Source organism: Empidonax traillii, unplaced genomic scaffold (genome assembly GCF_003031625.1).
Source record: "Empidonax traillii isolate 1590-97213 ecotype Southwest subspecies unplaced genomic scaffold, ASM303162v1 scaffold244:size1524873, whole genome shotgun sequence".
Classification (NCBI taxonomy): domain Eukaryota; kingdom Metazoa; phylum Chordata; class Aves; order Passeriformes; family Tyrannidae; genus Empidonax; species Empidonax traillii.
In genome coordinates this window covers 1,424,464-1,445,634 of record NW_020955437.1, presented here as the reverse complement: position 1 = coordinate 1,445,634, position 21,171 = coordinate 1,424,464, and the positions used below count along the sequence as shown (strand labels likewise).

Genomic DNA, 21,171 nt, shown 5'->3' with positions numbered 1-21,171 from the left:
TTTTAAAAAATGCAGGTCTCTGAACTTTTCAAATCTTTAGACAGAAAATACATCATTGTTTTATGTAATACTAATTAGACATGAAGCAAAAGAAATTGGGTCACAAAGCTACTTTAGTTCATTTTTATCCCATTCCTACATTTCAGCTGTTTTAACTATTATGTCAACCAGTGTCAAACGTTTAATTTGAAATACTCATTTTATTTCTTTTTCCCAGCAGGTTGTATAAAACACTGAAATGGAGAAAGATAGGATCAGAATGTCTTGTCAGAATGTCTTGCTTTCCAGCAGTCTCTGGCTGGCATCCTGGTTCTCATTCTGCAGAGCTGTTATTCTCAGCTACTGCTAGAGAGAGCAGCTTGCAGTTTGTATAAGTGCTTGAACTTGCTTTCTGGGGGGGTTCGCGGTACCTTACTGTCATCATTGCAAGTCTGCCAATCTGAACGACAGTGTTGCTTGTGTTGCTAAGAAGCACACCAGTGTATGCCATAATAAACTGATCAGTAGCATTAAAAAATGTGGGGGCTCTTTTATCATCTAAGCATGCTATGTATGAATACTTTAAAGAACTACTTTTTTTTTTTTTTTGGTACTTAAAACCAGTGCTATTTATTAGATCTTTTTAAGACATGTCGAAGAAAGTCTTTCCCTTGGTAGTTCAATAATTTTCCTGCACAACCAGGTTCTCAAGTACTTTATTTTTTATTTATGTATTTTAAGAGATTGGCTCAAGATTAAAAGTAAGCTTGAGTTTATAGGGATTTTGACAACTTTTCTTATAGTAAAATATACCTGTGTAAAGTTGAACGACCTGGTTCTCTATATAACTCATCTACAAATAAAAGTGTACACAGTACGCATCACTTCAAGGCTTTACCATATCCTGCAAACTGTAAGCTTGTCTGCCTTATAAAATAATGTTAAGAAGCTTTTGGGAAGATTTTGTAGTTAAAATTAGAATTCCAAAAGTGACCAGTAAAGAACCTTTTGCCTGCCACAGGTTTAAAAAAGTTGTCTTTTCTATTAAAGTAGTACATAGTGTAAGTCTATTGTATACTTCCATTTTCAGTAAATGAGATAATAATCTGAACCTTTATAAATCTCACTTCAAAAGAAATAATGGCTTTATTCGAGGCTATCTTTTTTCTGCACTATTATGTATTGGTAAAAATAGTTAATAATAGATATTTGGTTGTAAAATGGAGTTTTGTCTTATTTCTTCTTACTGTTATTCACACTAGTCTATTTCATTGTATAGCAAGTGCAAGTTGACTATACTTACATGATGTGTTAATAGAAAATTCAGGCAACTATTACACATTACTTGAGTTCTCTTTCCTAATCTGAATGTTAAGCCAGGTAATTTTACGATTGATATAAATACTTCATACTTTTTAGTATGACTTGTTGGTGAAATTGCTTTTACACATTTTATTCTTGAAAGATATAGTTTATGGCCAACACAAATACGTGACTAGTTTAGTCTGAAAAGAGACTGTGTGCAAGCATTCCTTGCGTCATTCCTCATACGAAGTGTTCTTTCACCCTTTTAGGAGCTTCTGTTTTCTTAATTTCTTGGTCATAGCTGTTATGGCACTGGAGAAGATTTTACAATTTTCCACTAAAATTTCCACTCCAATGTCAATAAAACAGTTAAAACATTTATTCCACAAGGTTATTAAATATTTACCTAATTTTGCAGGTGAGCTTTGAATAAAATACAAAAAGAGCCAAAGTAAGCTGATACAACTCCCACCTGTTTTTAACTGAAAATCAGATTTCTGTGCATCTATTTAGTTTACAAAACTGGCACTATACCTCCTATAAGGCAATAAAAAAAAAAAAATTGAGCAGCTTATACATTATTTATCTCTCCAACTTTGAACTTACAACTGAACACCATTTTCTTGCCAACCTTCCCTTAGAACATCTCTAAAATGGAGAGCAGCACTAGTAAAATGTCCCTAGGTGTTTTATAACATGTATTTGGGTAAAACAGAATGAGTTCTCCAGAGACTGCTTTAGACTTCAGTGGCATTATATCTGGAAATAGACTTTGAATGTCTTTGTTAGCATTGAAGTAACTGCAGAGTAAGGATCTTAAACAAATATGTAGTTATTTTTTTCTAAAAGCATGTTACGTATGCAGAGGCTTCCTGAATACAAAGTGCAGAAGAATATTTAATGTACCAATTTGTAAGTAAAGTTACCCCATTTTGATCAGTGGAGTTAGTAATTTTGTAATGCTGGTATTTGATAATTCTTATGTGAAATTCACAATGAACTGTGCAGGCAGAAAACTGTATTCCCAATTTAATAGTAATAGCTGTTAAAATGTAAATTTCCCGAGAGTCTTGCTAAATCTATGATCTACCAAGAGATAACATATTGTGGATTGACATTTCATCAAATTCAATATTAAATGGGCAGTAAAACCTACATCGATGAATTATCCAGTAAACTTCTAATACACTTGTTTTTCTTCATTTTACAATAGCTGTGTGTCAACATGACCAATGAGAAGATACACCAGTACATCAATGAAGTGCTTTTCTTACAAGAGCAAGCAGAATGTGTACAAGAGGGAGTTGCCATGGAAACAGTATATTCTCCTGGTAACCATACTGCAGCCCTGGATTTTTTCTTTCAGGTACTTTCCAGATCCATTTTACACCATGTATATTTTTACATGGTCTCTTCATGTTAGACTAATACAACCTTGCTTGCATTTTCCAATTTATGAATCTTTAGATAAGGTTATGGGCCCAGAGAGACCATAGCTCAGGGGCTAACAGAGCTTGCTAACAGTCCAGGGATGAAGAAGATGCAACAGAAACTCCTTGTCTGTACCAATTAATGTGTGGCATCTGTGTATCATGGCATGCTGATAATGCAGCTGTAGGACTGAAAAGTCTCTGTTGTAAGCCTGACAGTTTCTTTAGTAACCGAAGCTAGTTTCTTGAGTACAATTTCTAAGAAGGAAGTAACTTAATCAGTTTCCTGGAAGATCATCAATAGTGACCATTTTTGGCAACTGAAATATTGTTCCTTACATCTGTTGTAGAATTATCCTCTGTGCATAGCCTTGAACACTTTCCAAAATATTTTAATCTTTTTATTTTTCCTTTTTTTTGAGGTGATATGTGTTTCTGTTTACTAAATAACGCACTGTGTTACTGTGCAAGGAACAAGTGAAATTCTATTGCTCCTGTATAAAATGAGAAAAATCTATTTTTCATTTCAGAAACCGTCAGGCTTTTTGTCAGTGCTGGATGAAGAAAGCCAATCTGTTTGGTCAGTGGAACAGAGTCTTTCTAAACGCATTCAGTCTTACCTGGATACTTCAGACACAAATACAGTGTATTCTTCCACAAAAGATGGAAATGGTAACCTTGCCCCAAAGGATCTGGGCTCCACCTTCACTGTTATGCATTATGCTGGGAGGGTAAGTTGTTTGAATGATCATTTACATGCAGTTAATGAAAAAATTAAAACAAAACAAAACAAATTACATGGCTTCTCCAACTCCTGGCTATAAATAACAATTCACTGTCAAGTGATAAATTTTCAGAGGACAATTTAGAATCTCAATGCAATATCTGGTGTATAAAATCTGTAGCTTACATCATAGCATGCAGGATTCAGGCTGCCTAGTTCTGGCTCCTAAACTGTATCTTCACTGTGAGCATTTCATGTAGAAGCAGGTGAATCAGATCCCTTAACATAAATGTTTATTGCCATTTTAGTTGGCTGTCACTTTGTCTTCAGATGTTCCAGAACAGTACAAGTTCCGTAAAGATCCTCTGCTATATATGTAGATACCTGGGATACTAACATACATCTGGTAAAAAAAAAAAAATCAAAAACAACCTCCCTACGTTTTTGTTAGTAGTCATAATAATTTTTTTTAAAACATACTAAGTGTCTTTCAATATTGTTGTAAAATAAGATGAATATTTTGCATTTCCCCTTCTGCAGTGTTCACGGAAAAAGTGTAATGATTTTAATTCTTTTACATAGGCCTTTTATCCTTTTCTCTCCAATACTTCATTTTCACATGTCTCCACCACCACCCACAACTCAAAGCAAGCAAATTAGGGATGTGTTAAAAAGGATAATAATTGTTTTAGATAATCTGAGAGATTTGTCCTTCTGTGATTAATCTGACATCCTGCCACTTCTCTCTATTCAAAAAATGATATTTGAAGTTAGCTAAGGAATGTAAGGGCACAATGGAACAGGGTCACTGAGTTACCACTATTCCAAAATTTCCATTGAAATCATGTGAGAACATAGACCGAAGACTGCAGAAATAAGTCTTGACATATTATGAGTTTTCACATCTGAACAACTTGTTCTATGTACTTTCACACTTTCTAAGTCTTATGCAGATGATTCTATGAGATATCCATCCACTGATGAAATCCCTTTGAATCTTTGTGAATAGCATATAGCATATTTGTGCTTCAGAACAACCCAATCATGATCGTATACACTGTGTTGTTTATAAATGTAACTGCAAGTGTTACTAGTTGATGACTTTACACAGTAGGTCACTTTAAACTTGAGATCTCAGTAAAGTCTTGTATCAGGCAGAAAGAATCTAGCTTTTTCAGGATTTAGTGGCAGCACTTGATAATTACCCTCCATTAAAGATGCATGGGAACTGCAGGTGCTTCAGTACAACCAGACAACTGACACCTGGATGGTCCTCTCTTTACCTAAGCAACAGGAAGAAAGAATGGGTTCGATGAGGAAGAAATTGGGCAGCTATGATAAAGTCTTTTGATTAGAATGCATATTACAATTCTCAAATAAAAATGGTATCGTTTCTGCTGTTTATTGTGACAGATAATCTTTCCCTCACATGATTTTTAAAATTAGTTTAGATTCTAAAGTGAGTTCTTAGTGGTTGCTAGGGTAAGAACACCAGAAAAATAACTAATCTGTACTGCTAAAGGTACTGGATGACATGCTTTTTGCTATGATGACTATTTGAAGTAGATTTATACTGTTGAACACCCAGTCAGTCGACTGTTGGTAGTGGGTATTCGTATGGCGTGTTCAAGACTTGCCTGCAAGTCACCAAAACCAGACCTGCTGGCTCTGTCATATCTCAGGATAACACTGTATGTTCTGAGCTCTCCAGAACAGATGAGAGGTTGGAATATGCATGCTTAGGCTTCCTAAACTGGATTAGGATTATTTACAGCAGTATAGATGAGGACAGGTCTATTTTTTGGCTCTTCATTTGGAAATGAAGCTGATAGAAGTCTTGTGTTCTGACGCAAGCAAATTTGTTCCTTCCCAATGATAGAAATGTGGTAATAATGGAAAGGATTAAGACTATTTGGGCAGTGCTTAAATTCCTTACCTAAATACTCTGAATAACTCCCTGGAGGTTATTCTTTCATCACAAGGCCTTCTACTTAGACTCAAATTATTTGCCAAAGTGGTTTGAATATCTCCACTACTGGGACTTTTCAGTAGGAGTGTGGGCCCACAGTGGTTAAATAACAGTACAACCAAGAATTTGCCATGAACTCCTGATGTCTAATTTAATTTATAAACTTTTATACTTGTTACATAGGTAATTTTTAATGCAGTTTGTTTATACAAATTTTTAGCTCAAAAAGGTTCCATAACCCAAAACCTGACATGGAAGCAGCAGCAAGGCAGCTGCATTAAAATCACAACCAGTCTAATTAGGACATTTCTTCAAAATGAAAGAAGTGTTTGTTTTATTGTATGAAGAAGCACTTGCAAGATTTGTTAAGACCAACATTTCAGGTGCCTAGTTCTGAAAGTTAAACTGTGAGTGGTAAAGAGGACACTTTTCATTAACGTTGTGTTTTAGCCTTGCATGGTTGTTTAGATTTTGTGTTATAACATAGACACTCGTTTTGACCTTTTCCTAATAATAGTAATGACATTTAATCTAAAAGCATGAACAAATAGACAACTCTCCAAGTAATGTAAATTCACACATTCTTTCAAAGTCAATGGAGATCCTTTGATTTACATTGGCCAAGGAACTATTCCAGAGGTTGTTCTTTGCATCCTTACAACAGTAAAATGCTTGGCCCTGGCACAACAGAAAAGTTCTCTTGCAAGTGTTTAACTCTTCCTACTTTAATAGTTAGTGATTGAGCAAAATCCTTAAAGATGCTTGCATTTTTGGTATCTTGTGGAACTGTTATCTTGCTATTATAGATTGAAATACATATATGATATGTATTTACATAAACTCCAATGATAGTATGACACAAATTATTCTGATCCTAATATGTCTTCATAACTTAATAACTTAAACATGAAAAACTAGGATTTAAAACTGCTGATGCTGTTCTTTAGATTGTGCTATTACTACATTTAGTACCTTTTTATAGAAGTAATTTGTGATTTATTCTTTATGAAAACTGTTAAAGCATCAGGCTTTTAAATATATCAGGGTTTATTGGCACTCAAAAATAAGAATTTCATGTATAAAGAAATGGTATAGTTTGGCAGGTTTTGAGAGCCATTTTTATAGTCTGATATCAAATAAGTGAGTCTAAAGTAAGTGAAGTGTAGAGCAATCTTGTTCTGCATTGTTGCTTTCAGAGATGTCAAAATTTTAAACAAGGGGGCTTAATTTTATTCCCGGTTACCACAGTTTTTCACTGATTGTAACTCCTTTAACTTGGTAAAGCTGCTCATTATTTACATGAGTATAACTGAAAGATGACTCAGACCCAAAGGGTAGAGAAAGATCTAACAGTAAAATGTGACAGGTAATTGCACATAAAATTTTCACTTTTAGGATTAATCATTTGCATTCAGGTGATGTGTCTAGGCTGGCAGTTGTGGAGGAAGTCACACTGAATGCAGGCTCTGTGTTAGAAGGTAAAGGCAGACATCCTGATTTCCCTAGGTAACAAAAGTTGTAACCACAGTGTAGTTCACAGTAAGTCTGAAAGAGCTGCTACTCCAAGTCATTTAGAGAAAAAAAAAAAAAAAAAAAGCTAATATTCTATCTTGGCCCTGGTATGAACCTCTTATGACCCTTGTAATTTGGGCTCCTTTCCATCCGTACTTTATGTCCAGAATCAATTGGGTTCACTTCTTTACTCAGACACAGTAGCATTTTAGAAATTTAGAAGTGCAGTTACACTGGAAAATGCAGTTATTAACTCACTGAAAAAACCTGCTTTTGTATATTTAACTGGAATTGACAGACCACATCTTGTGAACAAAACCGACATCTCTAGCTTGATATTATGAGAGAATTACAGCTGATACAGATGTATCCATGCAGTTGTAAACACCTCTAATATATGCATACCTTAATTTTTTTTTTGTCAGGATACTCACAGAAAAAATATCTTTTCTTCCACTGTGAAGTCTTTTTGATTGATTGTAGTCATGAATTTTCAGGTATTGCGCACTCCCTTAAGTTCTATGCTCAGAAGCTTTTCCTGAGACTAAACATGCCATAATATTGATCGAAGCATAATGAGCCTTAGACCATTCCAGAAAAAGCAGTACTGAGAGAAAAAGGAGAAGAGATAATAGATCAGAAGTAAAAAAAAACCCAACCAACCAAACAAACAAAAAAAACACCACCAAAAAAAAACCCCTGTGATAAAATACGTGTGCAAGATATCGTTCTGAGAGACTCTGAATTTTTTTCTTTTTGTCTTGGCTGTTTTGGAATGAAAAAAGAGGAAAACACAAAACACAAGTAAACTGCTGCACATGGAAGAAATCAGCACAGGGGTGAGATTTTATAGTGGAACCTGAGAGTGAATACTGTATTACACAAATGTGACAGAATGATCCAGTGGAAGAAAGAAAATTAATTTTTCCTCATTTCTCTTGAATTTTGCTATTATGCCTGCACAGCATTATATCTGTCTTTCTTCATGGGCAATATGATACATTGCTCGTGAACACACATGAACACATGCTTAGCAAAGACCACTGTGAGCATTAATACTTTATCTTACCAAGTATTTTACTTTATCTCCCAGTTTTAATTTTACAGCTGAACAGAATTCTACAATGCCTTGACATATTATGAATCTTTTCTAAGAGCTATTTAATGTCTTGGTATCTGAGTGCTGTAAGACAAAAAGCTTATCTATTCTGTTCAGACAGAAGGTAGAGAAGAATGATTTAGGGCTTTTATGACTTAAAAAAAAAAATCCTAATGGAAGGCTTTATCTGAAGGTTGTTTAACACATTCCCTGAACACTGGCAGCTTGATCTCTTCTGGAAAAAAACTGCTCATCTGGGGCATTACTTTGTTTCTGACGCCTAACATGAATGTGGGTGTCCTCAGGTGCTTCTCACACAAACCGTCTGCCTGGCAAGCACCATGAGAAAAGAGGCAGGCTGGTTCCACACTACACCTTGCAAGCTTGCCTTGAGGGAGCAAAGTGTTTTATTGGTGCACCTGACCATCAGTTGAAGCTATACTAAGAATCTGTAATACTGACTTTCTAGGATCTTTTATTGACAACATTAATATTTACATTGCAGGCTCTCATGTAATGAAGGGCATCTCATGAATTATATCTTTGAACTGTTGGATGTACCAGTAGTCGTGATTTTTGAAGAATAGAATTTTCTCAAGGACACGAAGTTTTTTATTTTTTAAAACTTTATGGAACAATTAACATATCAATAAGTAAATCTGGAATATATTGTCTTAACACAATGCCTAGAGACATAGCTTTACCTAATAGTGGTATTTAATATATTGGTATTAGAGATAATTAACTATTTTCCCAGTTGTTCATGTAATCTTAATAATACATTGTCATAATTTAAGCTTTCTACAGTTTAAATTAAACTTGAATTTACAAATTAGATAAGCCCCTTTTCGCTATTTGCCTTGCCACTGTTTTGACTTATAGTACTATAATAAACCAATCAGACCTAAAGACCAACTTCTTTGCTCTATAAACAAGTGCACATAATGTCCTTTAAGTGCAGATCAGTGTCTGTTCCATTTCTCACGTGCATTTCAAAAATACCTCTCAGCTGTCAGCTCACCTTCACTAAGGCAGTCTTCTTTGAAATGCCTTATATATCCCAGGCAGACTCTGAAACTGAACCTCTAAATCAAAAGACAAAAGGAGTTGCATTAATCAGTAAAGGGGCTTTCATTTACTCTTTTTTTTTTTAACCCGGGCTGAATCCTCAGATGTAACAATCAAGTCAATCTAGTCTAATCTATAGTATCAAGGCTTGTAAAGGTTACTTGACTGATTCTGGTTTTCACACAGTCAAGATAGTTGTGTTTTTTCTCCCTTTCTCTCTCTCTCCCTTTAAGTAGGCTTGATTTGGGACTTTCACTTATAGGAAAAATAATAAAACACTTCCCTCTACCCTCCTATTTTGTTTATAGATATTTGCTTGTTTCAAAATGCTATTCTGTCACTCACACTTAAGTACTGACAGAAAATTAGCAACTACAAGTGACCTTTTGTGCAATGAAACTGTCCTTGAATATATTCTCACAAAATTTCCTTTTACTGCATGAACTGATGATTTTCTTATTAACTAAAATTTACAACACATTCAAAGCTGTGACTTTCTGAGTTATATTATGCTCTGTTAAAATAGTAAAATTTTCCCTTTTAACTGTGAATGCAGACAAATCATTTTTAATATTCCAGGTGGCATTTTCCTAGTTTGTTTTAGGGTTCCTTCTGAATTTGCCATTAGCCATGAGTGCTTTTGACCTATAACAAGATATGAAAACTATTTACAAAAAAACGAGTATTTTAAGGAATTGATGAAAAACATGTGTAAAGGTGGTTTCTGTTGATAAAGTATATTGGGAAATCCAATAAGCTTTGAGAAAATTCCTTACATAAGTCAGATGTTATGACAGAGGATACTTTAGTTCAGAAGAGAAGAGGTACAATCTACTGATTTTGGTGCACAGAGATACCTAATGAATCAAAGAGGCAAGAGTATGTAAGAAGATAAGAGGAATGTGCAGTTCCCAAAGTTAGCTCTGTGCAAAAATGGTGTGCCTCCTGTTTTCTGGGTGATTTTTTTTTTTTTTACCTCTTACTTGTATATAGTGATATTAAAACTAGCTGTGCTAAGTTAAACAACCAGAAAGCAATTTCAAAACAAATAATTTTTTTTTTCATATTAGTAATTAGTGAAGCTTCTTGACACAGAGCATTAAAGATGTCAGAAATGTTAATGAGTTCTGGAAACAGAGATTTGAGAAGGAAACGCCAGTCAAGAGATACTAAATACAAAGATGAGATAAAGCCTGCAGGTCAAGATCTCCCTCATGTGCAGAGTCCTGAAAACTGAGAGGGAAACTAGTGGCTGACAGAGCAGAAGTATTCCTCAATAATTTTCCCTAAATATTCAGGAATAGATGAACATTTGGCCATCCCCACTACCACTGTGCTTAGGCTAAGCTCTCTTTCTTTTTTGAACTTAAGAAGGAAAACAAATCCAAGCCATTTCTTGCTTTAATCTCTTATAATGAAACAAAATGCATTGTGGAACTGCACACTATTTTCTTTTTTTTTATAAAACAAATTCAACTATTCAGATAGTATCTAAAGATCTTATTTCCCTTGGTTAACACAGACACGTAGGTTTGCATACTGTCTACCCAAAAAAATTTATCATGTAAACAAGATAAAGCAAACAGCTGCAATAAATAGAAGTGACAGTAAGGCATACATCTTATAATACTGGACCATGATCTAAATGAGGGCACATTCCATGCCTGAATCATATACTATTTGTTTGGATTTTATCTCCCCAGAATAACTATCCACTGTGCTTGAGTTCCTACCAATGCAGAGTTTTGGCCAGGTTAAGTTTAGAAACACCATGGAAGAAAACTGAGGGAAATGTACGTGCTTGAGTTGGTATGTAGTTTGGCATCTCTGATGAGGGCAGAATTAAATTAACAATACTGGCAGCTGGAAGAGCCCTTTCTTCTTTTCTCTTCTGTGGGACTGACAATGAATATGGAAACCCAGTGTCTTTTCACTGGGTCAGTTTTTATATCTTTAGGCAGTGAATTAATTTACCAAGTCTATGGGAAAACTGCTAGAGAGTTAGCAATTTCTTCATAAAAGGGAATCCTCCTGACTTTTATTTATTTTATATGATATTGAGATATGTCTTATGAATATAGTTCTAGAAGTTGGTGATGTATTATACCAGCATCAATACTGAAACTTCTCCCTGTTTCAATCTAGACAATTAATCATAATAAAGTATCTCCCACTGCTGTACTTACCAACTCCTCCTACCAATACTAACTCTCTTCTTCTAATTTAGTCAAAACCCAAGACACTCAATTAGGAACTGGCATTATGGATTCGTCAGATAAGTTCTGTTAATTATCTTTTATGGACCAGTATGGTGGAACATTTATATTAAGTGCACTAAAAACATTTAATAGAATACTTAAATTATTCTAATAGTTTACTATGTTGTAAGTTCTTAGGAAATGCAATTAGAAAATTACATAGCATTGCATCTGTCATGGAAAAGAATCATAATTCTATTGTTATACCTTTTTCATATCAGATGCCATACTAATTACATAATTTGGCAATTACTCACTATAACAGATTATACACATCCAAGTCATATAATCTCTTTTGTGAGTTAGATAGCACTGAATAATTTTCAAATGACCCAATGGAAAATTAATGTACTGATTAGTATTACTAATCTTAATTATATATTTACATCTTTATTAAATGTCCAAGGATAACATTTCCCCAAATACCTAAGGGGATTAGGATATAGATCCAATAAAATATTAAAGAGGGCTTTAGATAGAAACATAGTCTCAGGGTAAATAAAATCAAACTGTATTCTAAGAGTTTCCCATTAAGTATCTGCCTAATCCTGGAGGTACTGCAATCTATAATTTTCTTCCTTTTTAACTTAAAAATTCCCTTTGGGTTCTACTACTGTACAAGCAAGGGCTGTGTATATCTAAAGCCTATAAATGGACTAGTTATTTTTCTTCCATCACCATACAAAGTTAAAAAAAGAAAAAAAAAGAACAAAACCAAAACAACTGGGCTCAGTGACTGCTTTCTTCTTGCCTCAGTGCTCTGTTTCTCTAAAGTGTCTTCAGAGATGGGTTCAATGTTAAAACAGCCTAGTTATATTTCTTAATTTTGGAAATTAAGAAATACACAGAACCTGTGGCTAGAGCCTCCCATTTTGCTCCTTCTCAAAGTTCCCACCACATGGGTTAGAGTTTATAGATGCAGTGACAATCCAACTGTCTGTTCATGAAATTGTGACATCAAGCAATTGAGGTGACCCAAAATCCTTATGTGCGTAGTTCTTAGAAAGGTAAATGGACTGAACTTGCCTCCAAAGGATATATCAATGGTTGGAACTTGTCTTGAGTGTGAGCTGGGACTCAAATTGCTCCATGAGTGTTTTTTCATGATTGGTGTGGGCAGTTTCCCTTTGACAAGGAGATCTGTGATCTGGGAGCGAGTTTCTCATCCTACAGGGAGACTGATGTTTAGGTCACTGTCTCCTGCTCTACAGTATGTTTTTGACTCAGAGTCTTGCACAGTGGAAATGTTTTACAATCAGTCTGATGAAATTTGTGTATACTTGCAGAGGTACACAGTGTTAAACAGTCAGTTATTCTGATTAATGCTGTTGCCACTAAGAAAATGCCAAAAGACACTACCTGGTGCCAGTCTTTAGCTGTTCAGTAGAAAGAAAACATAGCTTCTTTTCTGCTGCTTTAAGATTTTTACAAGGTGCATTGGTCATTACTAATGATATCACAATATTTTATTATAGGTTACTTATGAAATTGCTGGTGCGATAGAAAAAAATAAAGATTCCCTTTCACAAAATCTCGTGTTTGTAATGAAAAGTAAGTAAATGCTTTTGTGGTTGCTGTTGTTGTTAGAAATCAAGATATTATGACTTGACTTTAATTTTCATTTTAGTTTTAGGAGACATTTATATATATCTTTTATTCCCAGTAAAAAAAAAAAAAATCATCACCCTCATCTTTATAAAGTATGTATGGATTGTTTGAAATATGCTCTAATTTTAAAAGCTTTTATTATGCAGGAATATAAAGCATCTTCATCATGTGATGAGGTGAAGAACAAGAAGATGTAGTATGATAGATAAGAATGACTTACGAAAAACAATGGGTTTGAATTAAAGCAAAAATAAAACCCAGAAAATAGGGAAACAAAATTAGGCTCCCAAAATCATAGAGGCTGCAGTGGAATGTGCTGCTTGAATATGTACTGCTTGAGTACCTTTCTAAAAGCAGGAACTTGTGGGCGTTTTTATATTTTTCAGTGAATAGATATAAATGTCCATTGAAATGCAAAATTAAATGGCTTTCCCTGTGTATGTCGTATAATTATGCATAATAATAATAATGCAACCAATTTTATTAATTAATGATTCATAGTTAGATTAATAAAATACTTTCCCCTTTCTGTGAAAAAAAACACCCCAAACATTTTCCTCACAGAAATGTCAGTGTGCCAGTGTTATTTGTGTTCTCTCCAACCACTGCAGTGTCTTTCACTTAATAAATTATATACTAATATTTCTTTCCATAGAAGTAGAGGTCTTTTGAAGGTCATATTTGTTGTACAAATCAGCCCTGCTGTTACAATGTATTGAGGTTTAGCAGTTTTAGTGTAAAATTAGCCAAACTTCCTTGTAAAATAATTGATGCATGTTAAAGGAAAACACTATACATTCAGGATGAAGACAGAAATGGAATAAATTATCTTGAATATAAACCTATTGATTGTAGTTTTAGAGACTTTCCAATTCTCACTGCTTGGAATTTATATGATAATCTACCAGAGTCTAAGAAGGTATGGTAACTTGCAGTTTGTTCTACAAGAGAGAGCATTCTTCCATTCTCTCACATAGCTTCCTTTTCCACTTCCATTGCCTTTTTGTGTAATTAGCTATGCAACTGTTGAAAGGGAAGAATGGTGGATTGGATTGGACATGCTGAGAGTGAGTGTATATGCAACTGAGAAGTCATAATAACAATTATAAGTAATGGAAAAATTCTTCAGACAGACCATTTACAAACATGTAAATCTTTTAAGGGCTATGTTCCTCCTTTTTTAAGGACTTAGGTTTCAAACCTATTGATTGTCAGTGACATGTTTCCTTTAGGGCTAGTTTCCTAAGTTGTGTAGATGTATAAACTTTAATGCATGCTTCTTTTGATTTTCATTGAGTTTAGTTTCCTTAATCAAAACTTTTAACTATGAGAACATTAAAATAACTTCCATATCTGTGTAAGAATGTAGAACATACCTGATCTGACAAATAGAGACTACTGACATAGGATTTATCTGTTTTAATTTGAAAGACATAATTCTTATGCCTTTCCCAGTTCTACTAATTAGCATTTAATGTATGGAGATGGATGACCGCTGATAGTGCTGAAATAATTTATTTGCTTCACTGTCTTCCTCATAATTATATTGTTCTTGTTAAATAAAGAATTGTAATCTCCACAGAAAATGGGAAAAAAATCTATTGCATTTAAGCATCTAGTAATACACCTTTAAGCAGTTAATAAAGAAAAAAGATTTTTACTTGCTATGCTGAATTATTATTTCTGATGCTTATCCCATTCCTCTTTATGGTTTTTGTTTGTTTATTCATATGATGAGTGTGATCATAATGCCAGTTAGTTCTTAAAAAAAAAGTAACAGGAATTCAGGATAGTTAAGGATGTATCACACAACAGGTTCTTAACGCTTATTGATGACGTGACAGTACAAGCAACATGCAATTATCATGTTCATGTTAAAAAGCCTGTGACCATAATCTCATAAAGGATAATTTGACTGACATTAGAATAAAGTACTATCTGTCTTAAAAGTCAGATTTTTTTAACTTTAAAAACAGCTGTTGAAAGGGTTTGTTTGGTTTTTTTATTTTTTTTTTGTATGAATAATAATATGCATGTATGGCATTGCCTTTTTTCTGTAGATGTTTTTAAGTATGTTCTTGATGTAGAGAAATGTTGACACAAGTTTTGTCCTTACATTTTGGGGGTTGTTTTTAATCTCTTCTTATATTTTGTGTATATATAATTCTTTACTGCAATGAGTGTCTATAATTTATTTCTGTCAAGACCTTGATTGTTTCTGAATACTACATGTTAGGAAATTGTGATGCAGAGCTTATCTTTTACATTTACATCCATAGATGGATAAATTGGGAGTCTGTAATGGAAGTAAATTCAGAGGTGATGATCACATAAGTAATTAAGTTTAGACAGATCACAGCATGAAAAGTTTAGGTTTACGCCCTCTTTTTGTTCAGCACAGGACCTAAATTAAAATACCATTATTAACCTTAAATATTGAATGCTGTTTGATAACTAACATAACATAATAATTTATTAGTTCATCCATTTAAGTTTATTTATTTAATTCTCTCCTACTGTACATAATTTTACTTCCAAATAAAATTTATATAATTTTCCAACCAATTAGATAATTTTCTAACTACTTAACTATTTTATCTTCATACATTCCTTTCTTTTTTTTTTTATTTCCAGCTAGTGAAAATGTAGTCATCAATCAATTGTTCCAGTCCAAACTGACACAAACTGGATCACTTGTTCCTCCATATCATTCCCTCAAAATCAAAGGGTGTAAAGCGTCTTTGCTGAGTAAAAAACCATCTGTAGTCTATGCAAGTGGAGAAACAAAAAAATATACTGAGCTCAGCAAGGTAAGAATTTAGGACTCTTTCTGCTCTTTACTCCTTTAAGATTTTTCTGTTATTTTGTCATTTCTGAAATAATCCTGTTCTCTTCGTTATTATCCTTTGTAGTCATTAAGCTAAAATAATTTAGTATTTAATATTGACAGTAAAGCAGCAAATGTGAGAAAAGGTTCTAATTTACCAACACTAATAATTCTGAGTGGAGATTTTCTTTCTTGGATTCTTTCAGCAGAAGGTTGGACAAGATGATGAGGTCCCTTCATGCCTGAATCCTTCCATGATTGCATGGTTCCAGGGCTTAGCAGTGAATTTAATATTACTGATTTTTTGGCTGTATGAGAACTCTTCTGTGTTTTGACTTCTTTTCTGAGTTTATGGGGAATAGTTGAGTAAATTAAGACATAGGAAGTGCAAAAATAAAACTTTAATGTCTTTTTTGTATCAACCTGAGAAGATTTCTGGTTTGAAAAAGACAGTTTGTGTGGTTTTGTATGAAGATCAATCCTTTAAATTTTGGCAAACATTGTTATTTCAGATAGTCACTCATATATAAATTTTCCCAGTTAATTTGAAATCAAATCAAGCTCTCCCCATTTCTGAACTTGTCTCTTTTCCTGCTAGCTAAATCAGCCAAAAAAGTTTAAAAAACCCCCAAACAAATAACAACAAACTGCAACCAAAAACAAAAGAGGGGGGAGTAAGAGGGAAACTTTGGAGACTATATCAGAAAATTAATTGTTCATGTCACATGGAACATCTCTTTTTGAAAAGAAATAATGAGGTTTGGGGAGTCCATTCATGACAGAGCTTTGGAATTCCTCCTTCTAGAAAAGAAGCAAGCAGTTCTCACAATGCATCAGCTGCCTCGCCAGGCTTCTTGAATCTTACAACTCTATTTTTGGCTTACAGCTGCATAAAATTGATTCTGTCATGGGATTAAGGAGCCTGCTCTCATGTGTCATTGTGGAAGGCTTTATGCAAGTACATCCACAGAATAGCAATTGGACTTTGCTTATAGTCCCCCTGCTGATTTCAGCATAATTCCTGACTACTGTTCTTGTCAGTAATCTCAGTGGAAAAACTGAAGTTGAAGTGAGTGGTGTTGGTTTAATGCTATATTTAACAAACAGCTGAGGCATTACAAGGTACCTTAAGGTGCCTCTCCACTATAGTAACAGCTTCCTAGATGAAGTTTCCTAAGGATGTGAAGAAGATCCTTGTACCATACATGGGAGGAAGTATGAAAAGCATATCTAAGTTAGTAGCCCAATAAAGCCAGAGGAAAATACTGCACAATTGGGATCTTTGAAATTGTGCTGGTTTTGACCTGACCAGAATAGCTTTTAACCTGGACTTCCTCTCTTGAGAGATAGAAGACATTCAATTCCTTTGGGAAGCGTGATAACTTTCAGAAATTTCACATTCAGTGAGAATGCTCTAAACCTTTAGGTATTAGATGGAAGGTGGGAAGAACTTCATCCTTCATCTGCCCATGGAGACAAGGATGGCTTGGCTTCTCAAAGGTAGGCTTTGAGAAGAGCTGTGCAGGTGAGACAGAACACCACTTAGTTTGCAGACACTAAGTTGGCCTAATTTGAGCAAAGTAATGTGCTGCCATACAGGACTGAAGCAGAACTTTAGGTATCTGAACTGTTCCAGCAGCAAAAAAGAGACACTTGTTATTTTGGAATAGGCACCTAGTGCAGGAGCTGGAAGTAGGTAAGTACTCAAATTCTTTTGTGGATCAACCCTACCTCTGTCACTGTGCTGTTACAGTAATTCCTCCTCTTTTCAATATATCCTTGAAAATCCACTGTGATGGACTGGAATAATGCTGGATTTGTTATTTTATTGTTATTGTAATTGGAAATGTAATGTAATGTTATCAGCTTAGAAATAGAATTATTATGTTACATGTTATATGCATCTTTATCCTGAGGGTGAAGGCAACAAAGAGAAGAGAAAAAATTAAAAGGGGAGGGGGAGAAGGAGGGACATTAAGGCAAAAATTATCAACAAGCCTGACATTCCTTTTATGTCTGAAATTTGAGCTACAACAAACATCATACTGTGGGCAATGAGAAACATATAATGGAAAATTGTCATGTTGCTGTGTATGGGCAGTCATCTACACTCCATTGTATCCAGGGAAGGAAGTGGACACTTCAGAAGTCAAATAGGATTTTGTTGTGATTCCTCTCCCCTTTTCACTGCAATCCTAACTAATTGCTAGGTTATATAATTATGAATGTCTCTGTGTATGGCCATGTGTCTACCTGTTTACCTTTCCATAAATGACTCCTTGATTTTGAGCACTCTGTCGCAAGTTAGGGTAGTCTACCTCTTTAAACTAACAGCTCTAGCATGGTGGAATCCAAGAGAACAGTGCATCCATCCTAAGACAGACATGAACCAATCTACTAGCTGGCCAGAATTTTGGAGCATATAAGGAGTCATAGGAATTTGGGGATGCCAGCTAAAGTCTCTGTGATTTATGAAGACCATGTTGCCTTTTCAAATAAAATATATCTTCACTGATATTCTCACAGCATCTTGCTCTCATCAGCTCTTGCTCCCTTGCATTTCTGTCATCATTTCCTGGTGCATATTTTGGTCAAGTTCTCTTGCCCTCGCTTACTTTTGAAGAGTCAAGTGTGTTTCAGAGTTCATACAACAGAAGTCTAGAGATTTTTTAGGAGGAGGTTTTAGCTTCTTAACAGAGATTACGATTTTTTTTTTCTGTAGAGTAGAGGTACAAGATTTTCCAATATAAAGCTGTATATTAGAAGTTAATAGAGAACTACCATTTTGGTGATACAGCCTTTTTCCATAGTACATATCTGAAAATTGAAGATGTCCAAGTTTGGAGAGTTTAAATTAAACTAATTTTTTGTCTTTGCCTTGTTTCCCTTGTTTTCTCTCCTTCATTCCGAAGCAAATATTTCTTTCCCATGCAAAGAAGTGTGTAACACAGGACAGCAGGCAGGAACTTCAGCATCTAAAGCATTGCTCCTGGCTCTCCCACTAACTCAGAAAACAGTCTTGGATTAGCGACTTTATCTGTTGAGAGGAAGCATATCTGTTAGGTGGAGAAAATTCTATTTTAGTTATATTCCTCACTTATTTTGTGAACTTTTAACTGAGACATATCATTGGCATGCTAGGGGTTCTTTTTATAAGAAGACCTGGAACAAGAAGATCTCTTCTACTTTTTAGTTTTGAAGTTGGGGATGAATTTGTCTTTAAAATCTTATTGCATCCTAGTAAATGACATTTGAAATGAAAAAGACCTCCAAGGTTTAGCATGGTGAGTAGAGAATTGCTGGCACTGCAATATTTTTAATGGCACTTGGCTTGAGCTGGCCAAGCTGAGAAAATGTACACTCTTTTGATAAAACTGGAAAAAGGAGTAGACCAGAACATGCTGACTTGATAGAAAGGGATTTTTATGGGGTAAGTGGACTGAAAAAGGCAGTGGAAAAGTCAGAGGTGAAAAGACTGTCATTGATAAGGAGGCTTAAATCTAAGAATTTTGCCAAATCCTGGAATGCAATAATTTTGCCAACCGTTCCATAGAAAGCTTAACAAAAACCTCTAAATTCCGGGATAACTTTTAGGATGATTATCTCCATTTTAGTCTCAAAGATAGGAAGTAGATCAGTGAAAAATAAATTTGTTCTTGACTCCCAATTCTGATGTATAGGATAATACTGGTTCTAATAAGATAGGAAGTTATTGACCATTTGTGTCTGTAATGGGTGAAAATGTGTTAAGAAAGAAAAGAAAAATAAAAGGTTAACTGCATTCACATGTGCGAGAAGAAATGAGAAGAGTGTTTTAAAATATTACTGGTTTTCAGTCAAGATTTTTTTATAAGGTCTGTACTCTTCTCTTTACTCACTTAAACATCTGCCAAAGACATGAGGCCCTTTTTTTGGATAACTACAGAATTATGCTACTTATAGGTAGACTGTATGGGATACTAACTGCACAAATCCTGCTTCTGCAACACAATTCCAGGTCATATTGTTTTGCCCAGTATTTTGTTAAAGATATTTTATCTTTCCAGTGGTATACAGCCGCTTTTGAAATCGAAACTCTCTTACCAGTCATGGCTCTGCAGATACCTGAGGATATTTATCCACTTTCTCATTTCTTTCTGAAACTCAGATATTGTTTATGCCATAGTGTTTGTATAAATAAATGTTTGCCTTTGTTAGTAAATTGTGCAACAGTGAGAATTAATGTGGGCTGCCCACCTTGAGATGAAAGTATTGTGTGTGTGCTTTTTCTCTCCACAGCTGTTGAAAAAGAAAGGAACATCCTCATTTCTTCAGAGACTGGAACGAGGGGGCCCAACTACTGTGGCAGTACAACTCAGGGTCAGTGAACATCTTATGGACAGAAATTCACAAAGAAATCCTGAGACGTTTTAAAGGAAGGATTAGCCTTTAATATTATGGTGGAAGAAAGAAAAATTATATGTTTGGGAAAGCCACTTGCATGGCCAGGTCAACTCTTTTGAGAAAACTATGTGAAAAAGTTAGGAAGAAAATACATGTTGAGCTTGTGCTGCACAGGAATAGTTTATAATTGGTTTGTTTGGTTTATTTTTCCCCACAGAAATCACTTGCAGATATTATTGGGAAGCTGCAGAATTGCACACCACATTCTGTTCACTGTATAAAGCCTAATAACTCCAAGTTGCCAGATACTTTTGACAATTTTTACGTGTCAGCCCAACTGCAGTATATTGGTGTCCTAGACATGGTCAAAATCATACGACATGGGTATCCAGTACGTCTCTCTTTCACAGACTTCTTGTCGAGGTAAATTCTCTCAAGTTTCATAAAACCTTTTTTCTTTCCTTCTGTCATGTTCTGGTGGTGCTTGCAATGTTGTTATCCTGATAAGTCTTTCAGACTTCAGAGAAAATCATGTCTGCCAGCAAGGGATATGGAGTTGTTATGTTTAAACTAAAGTAATCATGAACTTTTTAGAAATATATTTATAAAGATCATCAGGAAATGTATTACAGTTTAAAAATGAGATGTCATAAAAGAACTATATTTTTTATAATTCATGCTTGTTATATGACTTACAAAATACAAAATATTGCATATTGTCTGCAGGTAATTAAAAAGCATAAGGAGAAATAGTCTAATTTTTCAGGCTTCTAGGTGTAGGTATCATGGGTTCATTATTTGTATTTTGTAAGGTAGGATTTGTTCATGCATGGTGAGGAGTTACTAATGCTCGTACCCCAGCTCCATTTTTATTATTGTTGTTGGAACTCAGTGAAATACTGAATTGATATGAAAAGACAAAAAGATACATGCCACTGCTTCTGTCTGAAGGCAAACTTTTTTCCCATCCTCAATTCAGTAGTGGGCTTTTAGCTCACTTACATTCTCA

At 34.6% G+C, this 21,171-nt stretch overlaps 1 protein-coding gene across 1 annotated transcript in view; it reads left to right on the top strand.

Annotated features, from left to right (window-relative positions):
- The window catches only part of MYO16 (myosin XVI), a 182,581-nt gene that overhangs the window by 75,208 nt on the left and 86,202 nt on the right, over positions 1 to 21,171 (top strand). The window contains exons 16-21 of the mRNA XM_027888682.1: positions 2,498 to 2,650; positions 3,245 to 3,445; positions 12,820 to 12,895; positions 15,587 to 15,762; positions 20,058 to 20,138; positions 20,380 to 20,585. Coding sequence (XP_027744483.1) covers positions 2,498 to 2,650; positions 3,245 to 3,445; positions 12,820 to 12,895; positions 15,587 to 15,762; positions 20,058 to 20,138; positions 20,380 to 20,585 — 893 coding nt within the window. The remainder of the gene's footprint in view (positions 1 to 2,497; positions 2,651 to 3,244; positions 3,446 to 12,819; positions 12,896 to 15,586; positions 15,763 to 20,057; positions 20,139 to 20,379; positions 20,586 to 21,171) is intronic.